The 27,809-nt window shown below is 35.5% G+C and overlaps 1 protein-coding gene across 1 annotated transcript in view; it reads left to right on the top strand.

The window, feature by feature from the left end:
- The window catches only part of ESR1 (estrogen receptor 1), a 154,414-nt gene that overhangs the window by 91,789 nt on the left and 34,816 nt on the right, over positions 1-27,809 (top strand). Inside the window, 2 exon segments of the mRNA XM_064649177.1 lie at positions 2,031-2,147; positions 13,440-13,775. Of these exon segments, the coding sequence (XP_064505247.1) occupies positions 2,031-2,147; positions 13,440-13,775 (453 nt within the window).

The following is a 27,809-nucleotide window of genomic DNA, read 5'->3' on the forward strand; positions in this document are numbered from 1 at the left end:
GATATGAATGTAGGAACTGTAGCTCTATTAAAAATAGGATGATTTTATGCACTATTCTGCAAACCAGGTGCCTATTTCCAAACGAAGTTTGCATAAGGAAATATAGATTCAGAGCAAAGGAGAAGATTATCACCTACATAAGCACAGCAAAAAAGGATGGCCGTCCTGCTGATATTGATTCTACTTGATTTTTGGTTTTTGCATAGTCGCTTCTTTTTTTTTCTTTGGAGATTTGAACATTATGAGCATCAGCCAGTCCAGCAAAGGCACTAAGCATGTGTTCATCTTTGACCTAAGTGGGAACATTTATCTACTTATTTTAGAGAGACCTAAATGATGTTCTAAATTATTTGCTGTTTTCAAAGCCTGCAGTCATTCACCATGTGAATTTACCTTTTAACTTCACTAGGAAGAAGATTAGCTACTCTGCCAAAGTTTTTCTTTGCTTTTAAAAAGAGTAATTAAAGTTTTCCATCTTTATCTCATGCTATTTCTGAGCTTGGCTTATGAAACAAGGCTGGCGATTGAGGTCAGGTGCTACAATCTTTTGCTGCTGTTTAGTATGACCCAGTAAAAGTGCATTTTCTTAAAAACATGGCTTTCTTTTTCTGCTTCTTTTCCCTGTAGATAATGCATACGTGGTTGAGGCTGTTTTCTTTCTGACTTGATTTTATTTTCCTTACATGTGAAGTTTTGAATCAGATATAGAATAGTCTGTATCCCACCAGAGGAACTGAAAATTAAAATGGTCTTTCATGCTGCATTGAGGTGGTGTTTCAGTTGTGCCTTTTTACCTCAGTCCTGGAGTGAAGCATGTGGGTACATATTTTTCCAGAATTATACTATTCTGTCCAATAGACCTAAAATATAATAATTCTGTCTGTTGGAGTGAGTGTGTAGTCAGCTGTCCCCCTATTAATAATTTTACAGTTTGGCTACTTATTTTTATGAGATCCCAGTTATGCAGCATTAGAGAGCAGATGTTCCTGGTGTAATCGGATAGTAATTTTTACTTTATTTTCTAATTTGTAGTGAAGGATAGATGATTTGATTAGACCAAGGCCTCTTTCAAACCTCCACTCTACCTCAAGCTGATCCCTCGACCTGAAAGAAAGAACAAACAGTTCTGCAATATTTTTTTTGTTGTTCTTCTTGTTGTGTGCTGTACCTTAGCTGTGTTCAGATGAATACAGAGCACTGATGAGATAATTTTGAAGTCTTTTTCGTCCTTGCTAAACTTTTGTCTATGGTTGGAAAATAATTTTGTAGCAGATTAAGCACACATTTTTAAAAGCAAATTAGAATAGAGGTTTGTTGGGAGTAACAAATTATGGTATGCTAAAAATCCTTGTTACTAATATTGAGATGTGGAGACTAATAAATGAGGAAGAGGAGCTCTGAAGGAAAAGATACCAGTAACAAGCTTGGTTTCAGCATACGGTAATTTTAGAACTTGTCATGACTAAAAGTTTTTGCATATATCAGACATGCAGTTGGAATTAGTGATATTTATCCAAGAGGTAAAATTAATTAATTAACAGTTGTTGCTTCTATTTTATGTTTTTGTTTGTTCCTTAACTGCCCCAGACTGTGGTAGATAAAATCTTATGTGCATAGACCTTTTAAATTTTATAAACCTCATTTTGTGCAGTCTATTGGTTAAACATCAACATGCACGCACAACCAGATGGCATTGTATTTCTTAGGCTAAAAGCAAGAAATTCAAGGCACTTGTTCATATTAATCTATCCTCTTTCATGACTGCTTCAATTGTTCATTATTTTAATTAGCCCACAGAAGTTTTAATTTGTGTTTTTACTTTTAAAGAACTTGTGAATAAATGTGTGGTGAAGAGATGTTGGTTCACAATCTGTATCAATACTTCTATGACAGGTTATGATGGTAACCCTATCTTCTTCCTAAGGTGTTAGATGATGTACTAAATACTCAGTGAAAAACAAGGGACTATTACAGTCTGTTTTGTTGTGTCTGGGTATAACCATGTCCTTACTTTCCCTCTATTTTTGCAGGGCACAATGACTACATGTGTCCTGCTACTAACCAGTGCACCATTGACAAGAACAGAAGAAAGAGTTGCCAGGCTTGTCGACTGAGAAAATGCTATGAAGTGGGAATGATGAAAGGTGGTATGTACACAGCCATCAACAAATCTGCAGCATTGCTGTCTGCCTTCCTGTCTTTCGACTTCATTGGGCAGTTGTTCTGTTTTTTAACTAAAGGAGGAAGTAACTGATTTTATTGAGCTGAAGTGTATTACATCAAAGAGTGATTAAATAAAAAATTAAAAACTCTCCAATACCATATTATCTTGCCCGAATTTGCATCTGAAATAATAGGAACATTGACTTCAATGAAATTAGAATTCTTCTGTTATTATTTTTAACTCATTATTTTGTTGGTCTCCCATGGTAAACTTCAGATTCTGATGAATGTAAGTTAACACAAGATTTTGCAGCATTTTGTAGTTCAGTGTGAAGAGCATTGGTAGGCTCCAATTAGTCCATATTCATTAAAATAAACTTCCGAATGTGTAATACTTGTTCTGTGAATACTGGAAGGGAAAGTAAATTCCTCAGTTCCAGTACTGTACACATATTTTAGATATGAGTTAATTTAATCCAACCATATTAAAGGATTGTTTCATAAAAACTGAGTTAAATGCCACTTTCTTGGAACATACTTATGTAATAATGATGTCAGAGAAGAAGAATCGGGCACTGAATGCTTAGGCTGACGTGGAATACCACTAAGTTACTTCATTTCTGCGCATTTAACATATGTCTGTATGTTTAACTTTTGGATGCAAAATTAGAAATACATGACAATGCTGAAAAATCACTATGTTGTCTTCCTAGATAGAAGAGTTCTTTTGTAACATAGTTTTGGATCGATCATGATACCTTCCTTTCTCCTCTGTGTTATAGTACCTTATGTTTGTCAGAAGCAGACAGAAGTCTGCTCTTTTTAATCCTTTTGAAAATGCCATGCTCCTAGGAATTAAGAACGTTAAAGAACAGGTAATCATAACATTTCATAGTCACTGGAAAGCAAAAGAAGACCTTGTTGTAGCCTACTAAAAATATCAGATTGCTTTTATTAATGAAGAGTAATCAGTAGCTGTATTGAAACTTATATCTATAGGAAAAAATTAGCAAAGTGCTCAGAAGAGAAGGGATTAGATCCTATGTCTTTAGTGTGAAAAGAGCTAACTAAATTACAGACTGGCTCTCCCTTTCTCTGGCACACCTAATGCTTACTTATGTCACAAAAAATCTGGAGCAAGAGAGAGAAGTAGCTCATCATGTTTGTCCTTTTCTCAACAAAAGATTATTTCTAAGTCCAGTCAAGGTAGGTCAAGTCTGGGAATCTTGGGAGAAAAAGCAAAGGGGAAAAAGTAAAGGATAACTGGTGAGTTGTTGATGCATTTTGAGGTTGCATCTGCATTTTTCTAACTCAAAGATTAGTAAACGGCTGAGACTGATTTTGTTAATCTCAGTTTTGGGAGCAAGCAGGAAGAGCATGTAAAGTCTCTTTTTAATTCTAACACTTGATTTTTTTCATGAGATTTAGTGTATTGGTCCAGACATTTTTCTTTTTCTGTCTTAACATCCTGGTATATACGGCCAGAACTCTTTAAAGTAAAATATATGTAATTAGTATCACAGCTATGATCTGGAGAAGGTAGAGTTTCAGATAAGGCAAACTAAAATCAGAAAATCCCATACATAAATTTGCCATGCACCTTTGGCTTTGACCTTTGTACATATGGCAGATTATAGTTAGGATATATAATTATGATTTATGTTGATGATATTACATTTTTCACTTGGCACATTTACATCCAATTATGCTTACATGTATTTAATTAGTGATCCACTGTACCAGTTTTTCATATCTCTTCTCTAAGATGCACGTTGTAATAGGTTTTTGACTGTTCCACATGTAATTGTTTTACTCATATAAAAATTGTGAAGAATCCTCAACTATTATCATGTACATTAAAGTAGTCCAAAAAAAAGACTGTAATTCTGTCCAAATTTCTTTGAAATATAGATGTTCTGGAATTTTTATTTCATACAGTGGCCCTCACTTGAGAAAAGTCCTCTGGATTTCTTTCTTTCCTTTTACATTGCTGTAAGATTTCTATGGTCACTGCAGCAACTGGCTGTTGTGGGCTTTTTGATTGTGGATTGTTTTTTGTTTTTTTGTTTTTTTTTTTTTTAAGGAACTCAACTCACAATTTAAACACAAGAAAATCAGGATCAGCATAAGTTGTGTCTGCTCCTATAGAATAATGCACTGAAGTAATCATTGGTTTATAGACGAGAATTTAAAAATATTTATCTTATGGAGTCTTGGAAAAAATTCTTGAGATTCCTCAGTTGCATGTAATAAATCTGGCACGCCTGCAGATGAAGTATTCAAAGAGGGGAAAGTCAAAGTAGATGAACTAAAGTATTCAAGATCCTTCTGGAGTCATTACTGATCCCCTATTGTCTGAATAGATGTGATGGAAAGAAAAACTTTTCTTCTAAAGGTAGACCTTTATAATTGTCACACTTCTCTTAGATGAAGATTGCAGAATCTCAGAATATACTGAGTTGGAAGGGACTCACAAGGATCATCAAGTCCAACCTTTAGCCCTGCACGGGACCATCCCCAAGTGTCACACCAGGTGCCAGAGAGTAGGATCCAAACACTTCTTTAACTCTCTCTGGCTTGTTATGCTGTCTGGTTAACTTTAAAGTGATAACCGTTAAATTTCTTTTGTTGTTGTTGTTTTCTCTGAGGAGATCTCTTAAGCTTTTGTGTTTTAAGAGATATCTTATAATAACACTTTTCTTCAACACACATATCATGTAACTCTGGTTAACTCAAGGTTCACAAAATTCTCTAATAATTCATAGTTCTTGTGATTGAATCTTTTAATGTAAATAATTTCTTCTTGTCCATATTGAAGGATTTGCCTTTTTCTTAAGCATTAATTCTGTCACACATTTGAATATTCAGTTGTATCTTATCTCACTTCTATGTCTATCTCCACAATTTGATTATGATGATATGCCTTCTAGATATAGTGGAAAACAGCTGTAATATTTATTTTCTCTAAATATAATCTCAGTTTTACTTCTGCACTAAGTTAGCTGCGGTTTCTTAACACATTGACAAAGTTGCTAACCTGTGATTTTTATCTGTCATTTAACTTCTGAGTAATAACTCATATTAATTATTGAGTTTCAGTAAATGTGGGGGAAGGTAGACAAAATCTTGATTTAATGTCTCTGATAACTCTAAACATAGGATATAGACTATGGTTGCTGATGCTTTTCTCATACAAGGTTACAAAATAGCATAGAAAAGTTATAATTTTTAGTAGAGTGGACACAACTGAAATAGATTTTTGGGGCTTCATTTAGAAAAGACGCAGGCTTCAGGTGGCTCTTGAGCTGTATGGTAGGAACATTTATTTATGAGTTTCTGTGGAAATTTTATTGATTTTTTTTTTTTTGTTCCACTGTTCTTACATCTTTTAAAAACTCCTTTCAGTACTGAAGAGTTATTTTCTTTCTCTCCTCTTACATTTGCAAGTTTGTAACTGTGCTTCTTCAAGAGACAGTTAGGCTGCCAGAATCTCTGCTGATGCAGTCAGCATCCGAGGCATAATTTATAGCTGTTATATTTTATCCAAATGCTTCACTCTCTGAATAAGCCCAGAAGACCTTAAAATTATATATTATTATTTAGTGTGTGCTCCCCTGTTCGTAAGTGATGATAAAGTGGACACATAGAACAAAGGTCCTTGTCATGTCCCTCTTCTGTTAGGTAGCAGGAAAGAGTAGCCTTGTTTTTATTATGACCTACTGATGCCTTCTTGAAGCTTTTTCTCTTCTGGTTTGGAAAACTATATTCCAACTTACTATTTCACGTGATGGGGGGACTCCCATCGTCCAAATGGAGTCGTTACAACAGTTGCAACCCTGAAGCTCCAACCATGTGTATGCTGCAGGTGATCTCTGCTCCGATATGGACCTAGTTTTCCATTTCTTCATTGGTTTAATGACTTTCTGATGACTTGGCTCCAAAGAACCTAATTTTATGAAACCAGAAGTACCTTATTTTTATTGCTATTTATTAATTAAGTGTTTTTATAGTGTGGTACGTGAATGGGGGTTTCTAGTTATTAGCATGATACATTCGTCCCCTCCTTTCAACGTGTGACAAGTCAGATTAATCACTGAATATTCTGTGTGATCTGAACAACACAGTATTAGTGGGATTAGTGGCTATGGAAAAAGTGTGCCAGAATGTTAAATGCTAGATCCTTAATGAAAAATCAGTTATTTGCAAGATAGTCTATGTTTAGCCATCTGTGTAATTCTTTCAGTTATCGAATGCTGATAGCTTCCTAATCTGAAGTCATGTGAAATGTGGCCATCAAGGATTTGAGTGCTCATGTGCTAGATCAAGATGGCCATTACATATACAACCAGGGGTATGTACTGTCTTTGGACAACCTGAAATTTCATGTTGTAGAGAGAAGATTCTGAGGGTTGATTCTTGTGATAATGAAAGTCCAGAATTGCAGTGCACTTGAAGCCTACATCCTTCAGTGTTGCTCTCACAAAGTGTCTGAGAATATTTCAGAGATCACTGTGGTATAGCTCAGGGAATAAGAGTCTGTGTTTGCTGTAACAGGGTGCTGTAACCACATGCCAGGTGACTGTAGAAACTTTCATTAAGTCCTAGACACTGGGGTCTTTAGGCTTTTCTCTTACATTCTCCAGTGCAATCACATGGAATTCAATCTGGTTCAGTGTGACAGTCTTGCTGAAGTTTAAGATAAATTTTTACAGGGAAAAGAGAAAAACATTTGACAAATTTTCCATCCTCTCAGAGAAGGACCTTGCTAATTTTTGTCTTTAAATGGAGAGAACTATGCTTCCTTGCTGAATGCTATATTTAATCATGAAAAAAGGCTAGAGAGTTATTAAAATAATTTTCAAAAGTAGAGGTAAATTGATGTCCGGTGCAACCACTGGAAGAGCTCAAGGCCTTCTAGTTTTCCATGTAATTATCTTCAATTAAATATTATACAGAGAAATTAGTGAATGAATGAAAATGGATTATGGATGTGAAACAATTCTGGTTTTTTTGAGGAGAAACTTTATGATATCTATTAGACATACTCTTCTGTACTCAGCCAAATAACTGTGTAGGTGGGGCCTGATAAACGTAAGAGGAAATGTACTTTTTAAAGTTGTAATTGATGGGCTGAAAACATGTGTTCTAGCAACATTTGAAGCACAGTTTTGTGAGTTTACAGCAGTTTACAGTGGAAAAAAAGATGGAATTGAAACCAGATTTTTTGGTGGAACTTTTTCCCCCCTTTATGTGACATTGAATTGCCCCAAAATATAGTGTTCCACTGTTTTGCCCCCCAAAAGGGGGGCACTGTTGTGAACACCTTAGCCAAAAATACTTTTTGTTCCTATTCCACTTCACAGAACCATCTGTGCTAGAAGGAACTCCAGGAGGTCTTTTTTTAGGCCACCTATTCAAAGGAGATTCAACACTGAATTTATACATGGTTGTTTAAGACCTTTACAGTCCCAAAATGGGAAGTGGAAATCAGACAAACTGTCTTATGCTTATTTACATGCTATAATTAATATATAAAAAATAAGAATGATATTGCAGAATTTCTAATGTTTTACTATTGAACACTATTGAGATTTTAAAGCTGATTATATCTGTATACTTGTTTACATTTTCTTTTTGGCCTTTTCATTCTTAAAAATTCCTACTTAGGAGTTATTTTATTCATGATATTTTTTGGGAGTAGATATAGCAATGAAGCAGTCTCCATATAAATTACTAATTAATTTTAAATTAAATCTGGGGTCTTTGGTGTGTCTCCAGTTCTGTCTGCCACTTGTTCATACTACAGGTACCTCAGGGTGTCACTGTGCATTCACTCGTTTTGAGCAAGCCTATGTAGGTCTGAACAGCTGGTGTCTTCTTACTGAGCTTGAGTAATTCCTAGAGTACTAGAGCTACAAGAGAGCTGGAGAGGGACTTTTTACAAGGGCATTTAGTGATAGGATAAGGTGGAATCGCTTCAAACTGAAAGAAGGTAGATTTAGGTTAGATAGTAGGAAGAGCTTCTTCACTATGAGGGAGGTTGCTCAGAGAAGTTGCTCCATCCCTGGAAGTGTTCCAGGCCGGGTTGGATGGAGCTTTGAATAACATGGTCTAGTAAAAGGTGTCTCTGCCCATGGCAGGGGTGTTGGAACTAGATAATCTTTAAGGTCCCCTCCAACCCAAACCATTGTACCATTCTGTAATTCTATGGTTCTGTTGCTTCTCTTGGCTAGGCATTTACAGTTCGGTTCTAGCACTCAGTCCTGTATATCAGGTCAAATACCTTCAATACCCAATTAATTTAATTAATTTCTAAAATTTCTTGCTGTCTTCGAGATTTATACCAATGGAATGATACTCCTAAAACTACTGGCTTTCCCAAATCATGGCTGAGGTATAGGTAAAGAATGTTCCTGAAAGGGTTTTATTTTGATCCCTGAACCTCCTTGTAAATATTGCCTAGAAATGGGACTGTTACCATACTGACTGTAACCAAAACTTACTATGATTTGTGCAGGAGTTTCAGCACTGATTTGAATGATGGGTTAATTAAACTTCTCTTGCTTCACTTCTGCATGTCCTTAGGTGCTTTAAAACATGCACTGTGACTGCCAAATATTGAATGCCAAAATACAGATTAGGATGAATCATGTTTTGCACCTTCATGTTTGTTTAGTAGATCATTGGTTTTCAAAATATGGATTATGAATAGTCATTAGAGACCTCAAGTGACATTTGCCTGCTTGTTCACAGCAATTTTTTTTGTCACCAGGTCTTTAAAAACTTTAACATGGAAGATCAGTTTTATGATCTGCATTTTAGTTGATAGGAGTTCTGGGGCACTGTGATATGTAGTGTGACTTGATCACTGAGAAAAGTGGTGGCAGAGCCAGAAATTGAATCAGAATATCTGAATCCAAGCCCCCACTGTGGCCACTCTATTTCTAATAAGAGGTAGTCCTGATTATAGAGGAGAAAAGAGCCCCACTTTGGAAAAGGATGAGAGATATTTTTTGAAAAAAACACTCACATAAATAGACATACGTCAGTCATTCACTCGGGTAGAAAAGATTGCAAAAAGACTGAACACAAATCTATTATATATTTATAGTATTGAGTGTCTAGATATCCTCGTCAGAAGCCAGGCTATTAAACACTGTCACTTGAGGCAGACCTGTTTGAGGTTAGACATTAAATTCTGATTAATGTTTTAGAAGATTTCAGACAATGTTTCTCATTTGAAGTAATTGTCAACCCACCTGGGTTTTCAGCTCGATTTACATTTCTGGTTGATTTTCTAAAAGACAAATGGATATAAAATAAAGGGGTGATTGTCTGAATCATATTCAAAAGAAGTATTTATTAGGCCTGAATTTGGAAAGTGGTGTTACTTTTCTGTAACCAAATAAAATATTTATATAGAGAGAATCAAGGAGAAAAGTTCTCAAAATCTCAAAGGTCTCAAAATCACCTTGGAAGGACCATCAGGCTGAGATACATTACAGTATTTGAACCTGCATTGCAGTCATAGCTTCAGCAATGTGTTATTAATCTATCAAAAATGTAATTATATTATTGACTTCTACTTATGTACAACAGCTACAATGACCTTATGTTTCAGAGGAAATAGTAGGATTTTGTTTTATTCCCAATGAAGCATTATAAAGCTATTGAATTCAGCAGAGATGTACCTAATGAGACCTATCTGTAAAGTGAAATTACCATAAGAGGTCATTAGGAGCTTGCACCCACCCTTTGGACTCCAAAGCCGGTTGTGCTTAGGCACTCAGGTTTGTACCTGTAAGGGAACTGTTGGCTTGTTCACACTGTTTTCCTTTTGGAGTCCCTTACTATTGGCAGTGGCAGCAATGACACCAAAGTGAGTTGGACTGAGCCCCAGAGATCTTCTCCAGCATTTTAGTAAATCCTTCCCATATTAGGACATTTGAAGAGAGGCTTTTGGATTTCTGGCTTCTTCAACCCTAACTTCAGTTTCAGAAAGGTAGGTTTCTGGCATAGAAAAATCTGGTTTCTTCCTTTGCGAACACTTGTCTAAAGGATTCACATGGCATTTCTACCATGGCCTGTTCTGTGCATTCTCTCTTAATACTCTGATCATGAACTGGGCAAATGACTCTCTCCCTCTCTGAAGGGTACCTTCTTATTTATAATATCTTGTACTTATCATATACATTTAGTCTTTCATTGTCAAGCTAAATGTCAAGCAAAACACTAGAGATTTCTTCTCTCTGACAATTTTCAGTGGAATTCTGATGAGATAAGTTGGTCTTGAAGAGCAACAATTTCATTTAGAAGAGAAGGTGATTCCAAGCACATTTGAAAACCTTTGACAAACTAACAAAATTATAGGCTATTACTATTGCAAGGCTGTGCATGTATATAGAAGTGTCAAACGTCTCTTATCTGGGATCTTCTGACAAGGAGCAGAACTGTGGAGTCTCAGGTTCAAAGGTTGTTAGCATCTGGTTGATTTGTAGACAGCTAAATGCACTTGCTTTTGTCACTTTCCCTTTGTTATGTAAAATCCTCATCGCATCCTTTTTTTACCTAACAAGGCAGGCCTGGACTAAGTAAAAAGCAAAACCAAAAACCCTCTGATCTTCCAGTAATCTATGCCATGGCATCCTGTGCCTACCTTACACCAAAAATGCCCTGTTTATACATATTAACCCTTAATGGATTCTGTTCTCCATCAAATTTGACCAATAGATTTCTAAATATATTACCTTTAATTTACTCACACTTTCAGTTTTATTTTTTCTGCATGGTGACAAAGAGAATCTCTTGTTGTCTGTGCTGACCTTGCACAGGTTATTTTCATTTGATACCATCTTGTATTAGAAGAGAAACATTAATGTTTTGTACCTTATTTGTCTTCTTGCTACTGCTGATTTTGTAGTCTTGCTTGCAGACCAAGCAGAAATATTCAATTTAGCTATTTCTCACACCAAAGTTGTTTCACACTTCAAATAATCTTATTTGTCTTTCTCTTATCCCTTTTTCATTTATTTTATGTCTCTTTTTAATTTGGAAAGAGCAGAACTGCATGTAGTGTTCATCGTAGTGTGCCTCATGAGTTAATAAAATCTGTAATTTATGAAGCTGCTCTGTACTCCCTCCTAGTAATTTCTAACCTTCTATTTACTTTCTAAACTAACTTATCTGATGTTTTTATAATATTATTCTAACCCCAAGTTCTAGTTTCTGTATTATGTCTGTCCATTTTCATATTTATGAGTATATTGAACGGTACAGACCCCGAGGATACTCCCTCTTTGAAAGAAAATTGCTAGATGAGCAGTAGTAAAATTTGGAGTGTGAGAAAGCTTTAGTTTCTATGAATCATGTAGTTTTGTTCACATGATTATGTCTTCATGTTTCACAGGGCAATTTTAATACAAAAACATTATATTTATAAAATCATACTACAAAAATATCTGTTACGGATAGAGCATGCGTACTGTTGAATTTTGTGAGGAAGTAAGCTACCAATGAGAATATCTGTAGCGTGGCTTTTTGCCAAAATAAGTCTTGCATTTTTTCTTAATAACAATAATCTCCCCTTCCTCTCCTTAGTAAAAACTGTTTAGTGATAGGAAAGATTGGTATTGCTGAATGAAAAATAGCAACAGCAATGTACTTGAGAGTTTTGGCTTACAAGTAGTTTAGTGAATGGGAAAATGTAAGAGCTTAAATAATAGGGGTAATGAAAGATTTATTGAACTTGCTTTATCTGAATAGATTAATAGAATAGAATCATGAAACCTACTAGATTTTGAATGACTTAGACATCAAAAGCTTAACCTTCAAGTACTAATTCAGTGAAAATCTCACCATAGTTGAAGAAAGAGGAACACAGATCTAAAGATTCTCCCTGTTTCTTTGAGATTGGGAAAGGACACCTGCTGATATGACCCAACACTTATATGAAGGCATGTTGTATGTGAGATGAAAATGCTGCTATGTCGCTAGCAAAGACTGGGATTCTAAAGGTTTAAATTTTTGAGATGTGAAAAGAGCTGAGCTAAGGTTGTATTTCCCTCTCCCTAACCATCAGAAAGACCTGTACTGAAGGCTTGCAAATGTCAGCAGTTCTCGAAGCTGTTTTTTTTTGGTTTGTTTGGTTTTGTTTTGGTTTTGTTTTAAATGTTTTCCTATTTCTTGATTGATTAGTGTCTCTCTTCTCTGTAGATACTTATCTTGCTTTTCAAACTGTGCTGCCTTTTCATATTGCATGAGAACTCCAGAATAAGCCCCATCATAAGCTGCCTTCTCCTCATAGCTCAATTGCTTGTGTGCTTTCCTTATTGCTTGGTTGTCCTTCTTTTGTCTCTACCTGCTGATGGATTTAAGTTTTTGACTTAGTCTTAAAATGCCTGTAACTCCTCCACTTGGAGGCAGACTTAATCTTCCCTTTATGGTTGGAGTGCACGTGGGCTTTATCATTATATTTTTCTTGTAACCTTTCCACAAAGGGAGATTTTGTTCTACTGTAAGGTCTGATGTTGTTGAAACTGGTATGGCTGACTTGATAATATCCTAAGGTTCAAGGTCATACAGTGCAAAGCACATTTCAGAAATGTACAGTAATGACAAAGTTTGTTGTGGTTGTTTCAGCCTTTGATAGTAGGTCCTCCCACATTAGGTTCTGAGGTTGCAGTTATCTCTCTTTCTCTTATTTCTGTTTATCTGGTTATATGACATTATTTATTGCTGTATAAGCTCATCTTATAATGGGAACTTTTTCGATTATTTTTATATAATCATGAAGATCACAGACTCAGTAATAGGATGATGTTTGATTAAAATAGTGACTTTAGTTTCTGAGAGCTACTTCTGTGATCCATTTGGTCCACCAACAGCACTAATTTATCATTGATCATTTATAGAGTAATTGTCTGCTAGAGGTTGGGACATACTTTGAAGTTTTGAGTTGTAAAAAAATATTTGTTTATTCCCAGTTACTGACTTCCTTTCTTGGGCTAAGGCAACTGTATACAGTGTCACTAGTCTAGAGTTCTGTGTAAGTCCAACTGATCTGAATTTTAGGAAGGAGTTCCTGACACTATACTTTTAAAAGTAGTTTTTCTCTCCACCCACTGATGTAAGATTCCGTATATAGGAGGAAGTCTTCAGAAAATAAAGCAAGAATCAATGCTACCTGGGTCTAACAGCAGCTGCTGCTGACTAAAGCCAAGTGTACATCATACATAAGTTCAAGGAAAGAGGTTCATTATATTCTTGTGTATCTCTAGGAATCCGGAAAGACCGCAGAGGTGGACGAGTGATGAAGCAAAAACGTCAAAGAGAGGAGCAGGATTCCAGAAATGGGGAGGCTTCTTCAACAGAGCTGCGAGCTTCCACCCTTTGGGCGAGTCCACTGGTGGTTAAACATAACAAGAAGAACAGTCCGGCCCTATCCCTGACGGCAGAACAGATGGTCAGTGCCTTGCTGGAAGCTGAGCCACCACTAGTTTATTCTGAATATGACCCAAATAGACCATTCAATGAAGCCTCTATGATGACCCTGTTGACCAACCTTGCAGACAGAGAATTAGTGCACATGATCAACTGGGCAAAAAGAGTTCCAGGTAAGGAAAAACAAAAGCCCCAGTGGACTATAAAAGCCTCTAGATGACAAACCAAAAGAAAAAAGGCATACGGATTTTCCCACTACCTATTATTTAATGAAAATTGTTCATTTAAGTTTAAATACATTAACAAAATTTACAATATTAAACGAATTTTATGTTATATTGGTTGATAAAATACTATAGTGGAATGTAAATGACTATTGAAGAAAGATTGATTCAAGAAAAGGTATTTCCCCACACTGTATAATGTTGGGCCATTCTTTGAAAATACTTTTTTTTTCAGATAACACTCAGCAAAATTAAAGGTAGAAAGAGATTATTAGTCAAATTACTTGTCAAATCTAGTCAATTTGATCTTATAAAATTATGTTAACTATTTTGATCTCTTCTGGAAAAAAGGGGTTACTCTTATATCTGTAATGTAAGATATAAATTCAGCATCACTAATAAGCCCATAAGGATTAGTATTAATTATTTCATCCCCATTTTATATTTTTGACTATAAATTACAGACCTTTCATTAATTTTGCATCTGAAAAACAGATCCAGAATAGCAATTTTTGTAATAAATATTTTTCCTACTAGAAAGAAATGTTTTTATCTTTTATCATTTTGGTGCATCATGGTTCCCTCTTTTCTCAAAAGGAATTACAAAATTGTGGGAAATATGTAACATTTTTGGTTGAACGTATGTTACGTATTCATTCATGTGGTTCAATTAATTGATATAAATGAAATGAGGGAGTAGTTTTCTATTTAAAGTTCATCGCCTTTTAAAATTTCAGTTTACATGACTACTTTCCATTAGATAAGATTTAAAGGTTTATTAGAAATTTATTGCATGTGTTGTACCTTTATCTTGGCAAAAAGACTGGCATACATGGTAATTTATACTTCATAATTCACTGGGATCCTGATCTCTTAAGTTTTTGCTATAGTCACTTACTTAATTAAAATTATGTAGCTGCTTTATGAAGGGATGTTAGAGAAGACTACCAGAGCTCTCACTCACATAGTGCATTACCTCAACAGAATTACACCCAGGTTATGCCATTTTTCTCTTTTCCTTCATTTAAATTTGGCAAGACTGTTCCTGGTAAATTAATAACCTTGTCTTTTGCAGTCCTCAAGTGTTCCATTTTAACCACTTTTCACATGTCACTTTGTGGGCTCCAGCTATGACCAGTGAGAACTTGTGTGTGTTTCATTTTTCATTGTATCTTATAAAAAATCACCTGAGAATTTTATTCTTGACAAAGTCACAGTGGTTAAGCCAGATCTTCAGTCTGTTCAAGTCAAAGGCAGATTCCACTGTTAATTGAGGTCTGTTTTGGATCATGCCTTTACAAAAATGCTTTTTAAAAAAGAACTTGTGTCCATAGTGTTAAAAATATTCACCACCAAAACTGGTAAATTGAAATTACTTTTCTACTGATTTTTAGAGATATAATTAGTCTAAGTCTGTTAAAATAAATAGTTTACATTCAGCATGAATATATCACATTCTAAATTCATTATGTCTTCCAACTGGAAAAATTGACTTCCGTGACTTTTGATTTTGATAGTGGAATTAACAGAAATGTGTTTAGACACAAAGTAACACTGTCAGAGAATTCAGATCTGGCTTTTATTCAGAGTTCTCTCTGAAACTGCTTGTCACAAGACAGTTACAACTGGTGATGATCAAAAAACTGACTGGTAAGCAAACCTCTGACATCAGAAAATCAAATGTATAAGGTTATCAGCTATTTGTTTATATCTAATGCATTTTACATTTAAGTTGCCTGTTAATTGTCAAAATAGCTCATAAGGAGAAACCAAGCCCAATGACTCTATGTATATGCATTAATAAGTATTCTAACAGGGGAGGTTTGATATAAAACTGCTGAACTTTGGTAAAAAAATAAAACCCCAAAATACCTTTCCGGTGATAGTTTGATCTATTAGGCACTGTACGAACAGTTATACCAAAGGAAAGTCCTAGAGCAGGAGAGAAAGAATAAAGAATTTGGGGATTCTGAAAGTGCTGGACACCTAGCTGATTCTTGGTGTTGTGGCCTGGAGAATGGTATGCATGAACAAAAGCAGAAATTAAAGTGTTTTAGAATGTTGATTTAAAAGAAATCAGGGCCAATTGTTTACTTACCTCCAAATTTGGGGCTCCTCAGAGTAGGAAATTTGGATCTAGGTGCTTAAATATATATATATTTTTTAATCTCTCATCTGGTCCTTAGAAAAAGTTGAGTGTACTGTGTTACTGATATTAAATTTTAGAAGTACAGATCAACTTTCAAAGACAGGATCTTTGCTTGTCAAATTTTCCTTCTGCTGGAATGTACTGGCAATAAATGTACAATAAGGAAATGTGTGTGCCAACATAGGTCACATTTTCCCCTCCAAATATGTTGCCTTGGAATACTCCATTATTACTAGGAATTAAGCAATACTGCTTAATCAGAGAGAATTTTTGTATACTTTATGCATAAACGGAGGAACTGAATAACTTTTCTCTGTTAGGTGAAGTATTTTGTGCAACAGTGTTGTGGGATTTCACTCAGTTATTTTCACAGCTAATTTACTAAGGTTTCAGGCTTCAGAATCAAGGATAAAACCATCCTTTTTTCTAAAAAGCGAGTGTGCTTTTTGCCAGTAGAAAAAAGGCAGTTGCGGGCAACAGCCTCTCCTATGCACACTTCTCAAGCCTTGAAAGCATTTCATAAGTTCATTTACCTACACACAAGCACTTTTCTGTAGGAAGGCAAGGAGCAAAATCTGTACCAGTGGCTGAGTTGAAAGCATGTTTGTTGAGGAAGGAAAAAATTGATATCAACTGAGCAGAAAAAAATCTAAAAAATAACAGCTTAAAAATAAGTGTAGAGACTTGCAGGGGCATGTTTGTAGTTTATTTTGCTGTGTAGGCTTTAAAGAATAGTTTTTGGTCAACAGTCTTTCTGAGGATATAATTAGATGGCCATGGAAGAAGAAACAGCTAGTTAGATGTACTGGATAAGACTGAAACTATTCTACAAAATGGACTAATGAATAGTAATTTATGATGGACTGTGTAGTATAATGTAGGCAGAGATCTGTTACTAGGGCATGCTGAGGACAATCTTCAAAATGAGATACCTTTGCAGACATGCCCTGATTGGGAAGGTGAGAACTGTTCTAAGTGTTTATTGCAACTAGTTTAGGATTAGTTCAAACTTGCTTAAATTGGGTCTGCAATCTTGGTGGTGTTAACGAATTTCTGGGGAAGAGAGAACTTGGGGAAGCTTCTTATTTGTAGCCTAAAAAAATATCATCAATATTTAAATATAACATGATTTTTATCTGTGGTTATAACCACATTTCCCCATGATAATGCAATTCATAATATGACAAGTGCATAAAAGCTTGTTTTAATTTTCCTTTGAAACCTTGGCCACTAATACAAGTGGGTTTGCCATATTACATGAACAAAAATCTTGTACAGTGTCCTATGACATACACAAAAATTCCCAGGATGCCCCACAGGACTTACTCTTTATATGGCCTAATGGGGATTTTGGCCAAAGTCCTCCCAGATGGCCTCTGAAAGACACTGATTGTGCCTTCTGATTATTCCAGCCAGCTGGAATATCTGGCAGCTGTACATGAGGTGGGTGAAAGCATATTGTGATGGGCTAGACTTTACATACACGTATAAATTGAGCCTTTTAACATTTAATTGGGACAAATCGCTAAAAATCAAATGTATCAGCATAGATGAATAAACCTTCTGGTCATTTTTGAATCATATATTCCTGAAAGATATGGTCTCCTATGTTCTTGGTTTACATAATATCTGGGGGATATAGTACCACCTTCAGAATGAGGTTTTTTAGTTTAGTGAATTTTCATCATGGTCTGATGCAATGAGAAAAACCATTACTTTGCTTTTCTACAGAAATGCTGGTATGTCAAAGGAATTAACTTATTGTATTTCGTTATTCATTTACTGTGTATATAGTTCAATATCATATTTGGAGTACTGGATTTTCTAAATGAAGATGTCATTTTCAGTGTTATCATCAATAATTTCTTTATGTAGAATCTCTTGAAGATGGTTGATAAGAGACATTATGAGCTTATACCGTGAGCCTATGGTAGAGAGTATAGCTTTAAGGGAGTTTTGTTCCAAGGGTGAAATCTTTGGCTTTGCTGCTACAATCTTGTGTAACTATTTGCTACAAGTACAGTAGCTGTACAACTTAATAGCCCTAAAATGGTACACTGGGCATACAGGCTTTGAAGTTTTGCAGTGATCACAGTGCTGTACTTATTTTATGGCTTCATGAACCGAGGAGATAAAGATTTTGGAACTGGTTTTTTTCTGTTTGTTTGGTTTTTTTGTATTTCAAAGCCACAAAAGTTGCTATTTTCTTAAGATATTGTTTTCCTATTTGACCTTCTAAACTGCTCTGTTTGTCAAATTAGGAACAGTGTGTAAAGAGGCCAACAATAGCCACAATTTTACACTGCACTTCAGTGACACCAAACTAAAAAAAAAAAAAAACAAAAAAGGTGGAAGGAAAGAAGTCTTGTATGAGAGTGGTATGTGTTTATAACTCTTTAGGTGCAGGATAGGTTACAGAGCTTCTAAGTGTAGTGATCCTCCTGGCAATAATTTACACTTAGCTTAAAAAAGGAATGGATTGCAATTTGTGTAATAATTTTTAATAACCCTTCCAAGATATCTGTTTTATAGACTCTTCTCCATTGCCTAACTGGCTTGCTGTGGAGATTTCTAAAATGTTATTAAAAACCCACCCCTTTGCTTATCTCTTTAATCTACTGAAGTGATACTCTCTACTCCCTTGGCTTCTTAGGTGAAAAACAGGAAGCAAATCTGTAAGCAAAAGAGAAATGGTAACAAGCATCCTCATCTTACTTTATGGCCTCTTTTTACTAATTTAATTTCTGTGAAGTTTCAATTAATTATTGTGAATGTAAGAGATAAGAATCAACCTTTGTAGTGAAAAAAGGCAATCGCCATTTGAATTTGAACACCAGTCTGAGAGGTATCATGCAATAGCGTGATTATGCAGGACAGCAGAGTTAAAAATCATTGAAATTAAAGCTTTTTATCGCTGTGTTTTGTAGTCTGTAAAGCATCTTTATTCTCTAATGTTTCTATTTCTAAAACCAAACAAGCACCCTTTCCTGTCCTCCTCTATCTTCTTGGTGCTGTATGAGAAAAACCCACTCTTATAATTAGCTTTTTTATTATCTATGTAATTGTCTTTTAGTTTTGAAAAATGATGAGGTATATTTCCCTCCTGTAGAGCACTTCTAATGAGAGAAAAGAATGAAACAATGTGAAACAGTGGTTTGCTTTTGAGAGACTGGGGTAGAGGTGCTGATTCTAAAGGACCGGGAGATGTTATATGCACCAGGAACTTGAGTCAGACAGGAAAAGCCAAAACTGAGAAGGAACAGTTCAGCAGAAGTGCTTGGAAAGGAATATAAACTTTACTTGCAGGTATCTATGGGAACAAAAATACAGGCAGTGGTTTCACTAGCTGAAAACTGGACGAAAATGATAGCAAGAGAAAAAAAGGTATCAGGGTCTGAATTACAACTCTGGTATTGGAAATTTAAGAAGTGCACTAATGCAATGTTTTTCAAACTCTAGGGAGTCCTTAGAGTTAGGGATAAAGAAGGGGAGATAAATGCATCAGAGCAAGCTGACCAGCATCAGGGAGACTCCAACTGTGAGAAAAGTAAAGAACACGTGCAAGAGGACCAGAGAAAGAAGATGCTATCAATCAGTCACATTAGCCAACAGTAAATTCAACAACTCAATCCTGGGCTTCTTACTCATTCTTAGCATGCCTACTGGAGGCCAGTAATTTGTTCAGGGGCTTTTCCAAGTGGAAGGGTCTGGTTGTTGCCTGCTCCCATTGCCACAGGAAGAGCCTTGAGATGTGGTCTACTTAATATCCTCTACCATTTCATCTTCCAAGCCATAGTCTTTGAGCTTTATGTCCCACTCTTTACCCAGCTGTTTCCTGGCAGTAGGGATTAAAAAAATATATTCAAACAGGATCATTTTATTTGCATAAAATTTCAGTCAAGGGAAACAGAGTTGGGAAAGACAAAGTAGTTAGGGAACCACTTAGAATATTTCCTTAGAAAGCCTTTGAACAAGCTCAGAAGTATATCCTTGAGGGTTTTCTAATACTTATCTTGCAACATTTCATAATTTTTTTGTTTATTCTTATTAGATTTTTTGCAAACTCCTAAACCTAATTCTGTAGCTTTGCATGTTTTATTTTGTTATCCAGAAGAAGAAAGAGATTCTGAAGAGGATGTCAGGTGCTGATGCCATTATGCAGGTGCATCTGCTCTTATCCCTTTCAGCAACATTCTGTGGCCACAATTAAAAGCTTTACCTCATATGCATGAAAAACCATGATCAGTGTCAGTAATTATTTCTAATATTTAAGAAAACCAACATCAGAGTAACTCATAGTGAATGCTAAATTGTCCTCTCATTCACAGTTACATTGTATAGAGAGGTGACTGCCAAAAGCTATTGAATCAAGCCTGTTATCCAACTTTCTAGCCTCTTTGAATCTAGGAAATCCCTAATAGGATACAAGTTTACAAACATAGAATGAAAATTACTGTGTTTTATTTATGTTGCATAACTGTAGTTGTTCTCTGTGCCCAGAACCAAAAAATCGCCATGGCCTTTCTTTTAAGTAAATAAGTTTCTATTAAAATGGAGGTGAATGTGTGTAACATGCTGTGAAAATCCAATTTTTTTTTTTTTTTGAGATAAAGTGTTCCATATATTTAGAGAAAAGGAAATATAGCTAACAACATTCATCATAACATTTGTCCAATAGATCAATAACAATTGGAACCCAGTATTTACTTTTAAGTACTATAACATTTGTTTTCCCAGAGATGTCTTAGTTTCTTTCTTTCTTTGTGGAAATGAATAGCTTGAAAAACAATTAATACAGGCATCCAAACCCATCCATTTATTAGCTCAGCACAATAATTCTGTTCTACTCTAGGTGATTTTTTTAGAAAACTGCCTTTTTTACAGTGTGAATACATTTTTCCATCTAAATATTCCTGAATGAGTATGTGCTGAAATTTAAATTTAAATCTGAAGACAAACTGAACCTATAAGCCTTTTTTTCTACAAGTATGCACATATCCAAATACATTTGTTAAGATTACTACACATAGAATCATAGAATCACACTGTGGTTTTAAAATCCAGACCCACAGTGCTATTACAAGGCCGATCCTATTCAGGCCTTTTCAGCGTAAGAAATATTTGAATTCCAAAGTTTTGAATTTTGGGGCTTCCCAACAAACTGTCTCAAAGAAAAAATACCATCATTAACCAAAGTTTACTTAACTGTGAGTAATCTTCTTTACCTGTTTGACTTATACTGACAAATACTTTTACTGAAAAATAGCACCAAAAATAACAGCAAACAGGTAAGAAGGAGCTAACATTCTTTTCACAAGAACTACTTACATATTGGAGTTCACTAGGCATTCAATAGCATACAAGTTTGTTTGATAGTAAGTGTTTGAAGATGAAATTCTATTGGTCTTGGCAAATGAAGAGGCAAAAATTAACATGCACAGTAACAATCTTAATATTTTTAGCCAAAACTTAAGGAAATTAAATACTTAAACTGTAATATTTTATTTCTAAAAGATATGATCCTTTTATAAAAAACATTTCCTGCTATTTTTCTTTAGCTAATGAATAATTTACACTCTTGGATGAATATATCTATCCTAGAGTCTTCAGCTATGTCAAACCCTGGAGCTTTCCAAGAAACGCTCGTTAATTTCCACTCTAAGTAAACAGTAAGTAACAATCCCTCCTGATTTATTTATTTCTTAAAATAATTTACAAAAAGAATACGCGATTGTTGGAAAGCACCGATGCGATATGTATGTGCATGTGCACATACCCATTGTTCCCTGTTCACATAATTCACACAAATTGCCCTTTTTTGCTTGATGTTCAATAACTTCAGCCTAATTCTTTTAGTTCCTCTCCAGTACTATATTTCTGAGCATGATCAGCTGTAATTCCAGCTGGTTATTCCACAGATTATTTTAATATAATCTGTATTATTTTTCTGTTCAAGTGAGTTATTCACTAAAATCTCAGATATATAGGAGTTTTTAAGTTACATAGAAATAATTAGGAAAGATTTATTGCAGGTGACTTCTGGATGGACTCTTACCCTTTCTGTACTGCTGCAGTGGTGCATTATATGACACATCTGTTATGCAGCTCATTTGTTTTCTTTGATTATCTCTCCAGGAAATGAACTATGTGTGTAAAGAGTATTTTGTTTTGTCTGTGTGTTAGTTAGGGATGGCTGCAAATTTAAACTTGTGAAAGCAGTTACAAAATATCCCACAGTGAAATAGGAAATGAGAAATATGTGATTGGCTTGAGTTTGTTCTCAGCTAAGAGTGGCCATAAGGAAATATTGCCTTCTGTCTTCCTTATGGAAAGTTCTATTCCTTGTAAGAAATGTGGGTGTCTGCCACAGTCCTAAGCAGGGATATGGAAATGAAATATTTATCATATTTATCACTGTGGTTAGACTTTGGGTCTAGACCTAAAGTTTCTTAAGCCTTTTGAGGAGCCTTGGAAACAGGAGGGAGGAATCAAGATCTTGACTTTGACTCAGTGTCCATGTCCCTTCCCCCACCCGAGAGAAGCACTTCTCAAGGTGTCAGGGATACCCAGTGAATCTCTCAGGTATCTGGTATTCCTTCTGAGCAGACTGAACTCTGAAAAAGAGAATGCATATTGACAGAATTTTCAGTGATTTTTTTCACTGTGGCCTGAGATTTTTGGTTTGGAACTTCTTTCAGTTAATCCAGTAGGAAGTCGTAAGACCCAGAATCAAGGTTAATATATAGAAAAGGGGAAAAGTACCATTCAAAATCTCACTTACAGACTAAAAATGTTGTGTTCCTTGTTAAATTACATTCTGGAGTGTTTGAGGTGATTTGGAAAACCAAAATTCAAGAAATCTTCGTTTACTTTGATTCATAAAGATAGGGAAAGTGGCAGAGTAGACTAATTAAAATTCCCCCAGAGAATAATAAATCTTATCAATAGCTTGATGAAGCATCTTCTGCAACAGCTGCTGTCCCTCAGAGAACATGTCTGCAAATAGGGAAGTGGCTATATGGGCTGCTGGCATGGGAACCAAGTGTTTACTAAAACACTGAATGGTATCTGACTGGAATAGACCTAAAATTTCAATATTGCCATAATAATATAAATTATTATAGTAGTATTACATGTCTGACCAATTTAAGAAATCTCCTTTCATTGCTAAAAAGGTAGTATTTCTTATGAATATCACATACACTTGTAGGACACACTTTGTGAGATTGTAATTTCACAAGTATTTATTCCAGTTGCAATTCCTACCTTTCTGCTTCCCCCTGTGTTATGCAAGTAAAGGGATTTAGCTGGATTAAAAATCTTTTGCGTGTGTGTATTTTGGCTTGCCTATAACTTGTGTGAGTACCCCAGTCCAGTTCTTGGCAAAATAGTTGAGGCAATTGAAATGCGAGGATGGCAGTATACAGGCAAATATTAATATGATGGTGCTAGAAAGATTCATGTCATACTGCCAAAAGTAACATACAGTTCTAGCACAAGTCTTTTTCTAATTTAATTTCTCTTTACTTCTACAGAGTGATCTTTTCCAGTCTCTCTGTACAAAGGACAAGAATATTCCAGTTACTGGCACCATTTACAGCCTTTATCCTGTTTGCCTAAATAGATGTTCTTTAGCTCCTACTTTGTATATTCCTGCTTAATCTGTAAAATATTCTGTAATGCTATGCCACAGCTGTAAGGGGTTGGAGAGTCATAATGAAGAGGTAGCATGGTAATTTACTCCTCACTCAAGATGCATCCTAGTTGACAGAGGATCTTTGGTTTCCTTGAATCCCTGGGATACAAGATACTTTACTTCTCAGGAGGCAAAGGCTGACTGGTTTGTTGCTGATTCTAGTGCATATTTTTTAGAAGTTGTTCTTCTGTCTTTGTCTTTCAGGAAAGCAGTAAATTCTTCTGGAAGTTCTTGGGGCCAAATTTGCACTGTACAGCTAGTAAATAGTGACCTGAAGTGACAGAAGCATTTGACAACCTTTTTGGAATCAGCAGTTGATTTTTAGTCTTCTGTAGGGTGGGATTTTGCAATGTCTGTGCAAAATGAAAGCTCTAGTATATTTTATTTGGTGATGGTGGAATTAAACACTAGTATTAATTGGTTAACATCTCACACATTTTAAAAACAGTATACATAGAGAGGTTCTCAGCTGACACAGAAGAGCTACCCATGAAAATCCAGCATATTTATCAATGCTACTTGTGACTTCATTTTTTTTCCCACGCTTGGTATTCATATACAGACAGCTATGGAGAATCATTGACTCCGATATGAATACTAAATGCACCTTTTTCCCCCAGGTAAACATGTAGGGTTACGTTCCTTTATACGAGCCTTTTGGGAAGATTGTTGCTTTACCACAGGGAAGCACTAATGGTGCCAATGCCTCCTTGTTAATTTTGCCACAGCGCATCCATTTCTAAACAGTTATCTCAGCACCTTATCTACTGCATGGGCAAACTGTGAAGCACATTGAATATCCTTGTTGTGAAACAATCTTCCTCCCCCCAACATCCCTGCCTTATTTGAAGATTCTTAGGCTACAGGCATAAGTATAAATTAAATTCGCTATTTTTTTTATAATGCTCATTATGCTCCTTGCCAGTATGCCTCTCTTCTTAAAAAAAAAGGCTTATCTTTTACAGAAGTTTTACATACTACTTTACCAGATGTTATGCAAATCTATCCTGAGAGGTGATTGTTGATACCACTGAGTATGTCTACAGAAAAATTAGTTATAACTAAGTCTGAAATAATGTCGTATATTAAACTATGCCATTTGTTTGAAAGCAATTATGTTTCTCAGTTCTCTTTCATGTCTATTTTTTACCTTTGTTCAAGTCTATGTTACAGGTTTTTGTTCTGTTTTTTTTTTTTTGTGTGTTGGTTTGGTTGGTGTTTTTTTTTTTTTTTTTTTAAGGGGCCACTTCTAATCAAGGGTTCAAACAGACATTGACATTTGAACATCTGAATGAGACAGTGCCAGGCAAAATAAATTCATTTCCCTTACTGCCTTATTTCAGTAGACAGTGCAGTCAGAGTGCTCTTTTCTTTAGACTCCAGATGAGGCTTTTTGTGCCTTATTTGTCAGTAATAGGGCTTCTGAGATATTTTGGTAAAAATCCATTACTGCAGTCTGATGAATTCAGGTCTGCTTTTCTTCAGCTGACAGGGAATAACTGTTACCAGCTTTCCATGAGTTATTTTATCTACAGATAATGTGGAATAACTTTAAAGTGCTGATTTCATGTAGGTGGAAGACTGAAATAATTCAGTAATGGGACATCAGAGGTAGTTCAGTATAATGTTGATGAGCTGTTTTCCCTCTTAAAAAGCTTCTGGCCTGACACTGGGTCTCTAGGCTTCCAAGTCTCTGAGTAGCTTGGTAATAGTTAATGTTTAATATGGGTAGGACTATATTTAAGTGTTCCGATGCTTTATTTTACACTCAGATTTACTTTTATGTGTGTGTGCGTGCAAGACAATAATGTTAAGATTCTTATGCTTGTTTTTGAATTTCCTGGTGCATTCCTCTTCTTCAGTTCACACTTTAATTTTCTATATGTGCAAAAATGCAGCCTGGAAATGCTTAAGATTTAGGTTGTTTCCAGACTTAGCACAAACAGTTAGGAGGTGATTCATTTCTCTGAGATTTCCTGAAATTCCTGTTTTATTTGTTCTGATTAAGTTAAATTATTTTCTATCATCTTCATAGTTTGCTACTTCATTGTTTGCCTGGGCTGTCTGATCATTAATAGTCATATTTAGCATATCAAAGGTTAGAGTGCTGTGGCATCTGCTTGACAAGTTTTAACCACATTGTTCCTTCATGTTTTCTGTCTCTTTTCCAGTTCTTTATAAGTTCATCTTTCACCATCATAGTGCAACATCAATTCTGTGTGACCTATTATGGTTGTGTCCATATTGCAGTTACTGCCTGGCTTTGTCTCGTCTTGGTAACTTTTCTAGTGGCAACACTGTAGCTATGGGAGCATATAAACATATATGAGCTGCAGAAGTATATAACAAGAACCCATAAACTTCTGGTTATCATCAAAAGTGGGCAAGATCATTTGGGTAACACTCAGGTGATATTTGCTCCCTCAGGGCTCCCACACCAAACACACCTCCTCTGCCTCTGAGGATTGGAACCCCCAGCCTTCTATATATGATCCAAACTGTGCTTTGAGGGTCAGTACAGTGATACTATTCATAAAATAGTCTCCTAGTCTCTATCTGAACTGCGTGAAGGGACTCTATTTATGATTCAAGATAAAGGTTTCTTCTCATCATGAGGAGTCTATCAAATTTACATCTCAAAACAGGCAAAAGAGAAAAGAAAAACAAAATCGATTTAAATGTCTCTGAAATAGGGAGGATGAAAACTACCCCTTTTTTATGAGTTGGAAAAAATATAAAATTAAAATTCCAGGAAAAACTTTCTGAATTTTAAGTTTTATTTTTTCTTCTAATATTTAATTTCTGCTGCTATAGTTATTAGAAGATATTAAAGTGATTTTTTTTTAATGTGATGGAATTCCATACAACTTTCTAGTCCTGGCAAAGGATGATAAATAGAATTTATAGGTCCAGTCACTGTGGATGAGCTTGTGCACTGTTCCAAAGCTTTTCCAGATGTCTCCATCATAGTTGTGTGACTAATTAGTTTCTTTGTTTCATGGAAGGTACAAACAACAAAAAATAAACATTTTCACTTAATGTAAAATGAAATTTTTGGACCTTTTTGCTAGGTAATAACTTTTTTGGGTGAAATTAAACATTTCATTAAACATGATAGAGTAGACCAGTAAGATTTCAAATATTTTAGTCACCTGTTTAAAATGAAAACGATTTTGGAAAAAAAGAGTCCTGTATTTCCTAGAAATTTAGGTACTTTTCTCAATGCTGAGTAGGAATAGATGCCTAGTAGAGTGCTGAAAACCAAGATGAGGTAGCTGAGAGGGACAGATAGAAACCAGCTTCTTTTATTTGTTTATTTTCATTTTGTGAAATCTGAAGTTCTCCAGAGTGTTTTAAACTTGTCAGCCTGTCACTTTCCAACATAAAATGCACTGTCAGAGTGCTTCCAACTAGCTCTAGCTTCAGCAGATGTCTCGGCAGGCTGTACAGGACCTTGAGTCAAGGTCATTGTTCCACAAGTGCAACACCTGTGTTTTGTATGCACACCTGAGCCCAGACCATGCAACATGTAACAGTTTCCTGAGGGTGCCTGAGGCTTTGCAGATGCTGAAATCTGCCTTGGGTTTCTTACCCATCGAAGGAGAGTGTGCAACAAAAGGGGCTTAAGACAATGATGTGTTTTGTGGAAACATGCTGCTTGATAACTTGGACAAGAAAGTTAATATAAATGGCCAGCTGCATTCCAGTGTCTTGCTTTCCCTGTAAAATATTCCTTTGCTCTGTCTTATGATGACACTCCTACACAACTGCTAAAATACTCTTCTTGTTATAGTGGCTAAAGGAAATTGCAGCAATTAATTTTGCTGTCTTTCTTCTCTTTGATGTGTCCTTAGAATTTCTTGGATAATTTTTTCAGAGATTGGGTTCTGTTCAAAACCAGCCATGTAGGGGTGAAAAGAATAGAAGGGAAAAGAAACCTTTGAATCTCATTTATATGTGCTTGTGTTTCTGTTTTGATGCAGGTACCAGCCAGTGTAATGAATGCTAAACTATAGATATATAATGTCTATTATTCGTCTGCAAGTGCAATAGACAGGAATAAGACTTCGCCAGAAGTGAACAATCTGGAGAAATAAAATGGATGCAGGTGCCTTAGTCAAGCTAGTTTTATTTCCTA

The sequence above is a fragment of the Pseudopipra pipra genome, chromosome 3 (genome assembly GCF_036250125.1).
Source record: "Pseudopipra pipra isolate bDixPip1 chromosome 3, bDixPip1.hap1, whole genome shotgun sequence".
Lineage (NCBI taxonomy): Eukaryota > Metazoa > Chordata > Aves > Passeriformes > Pipridae > Pseudopipra > Pseudopipra pipra.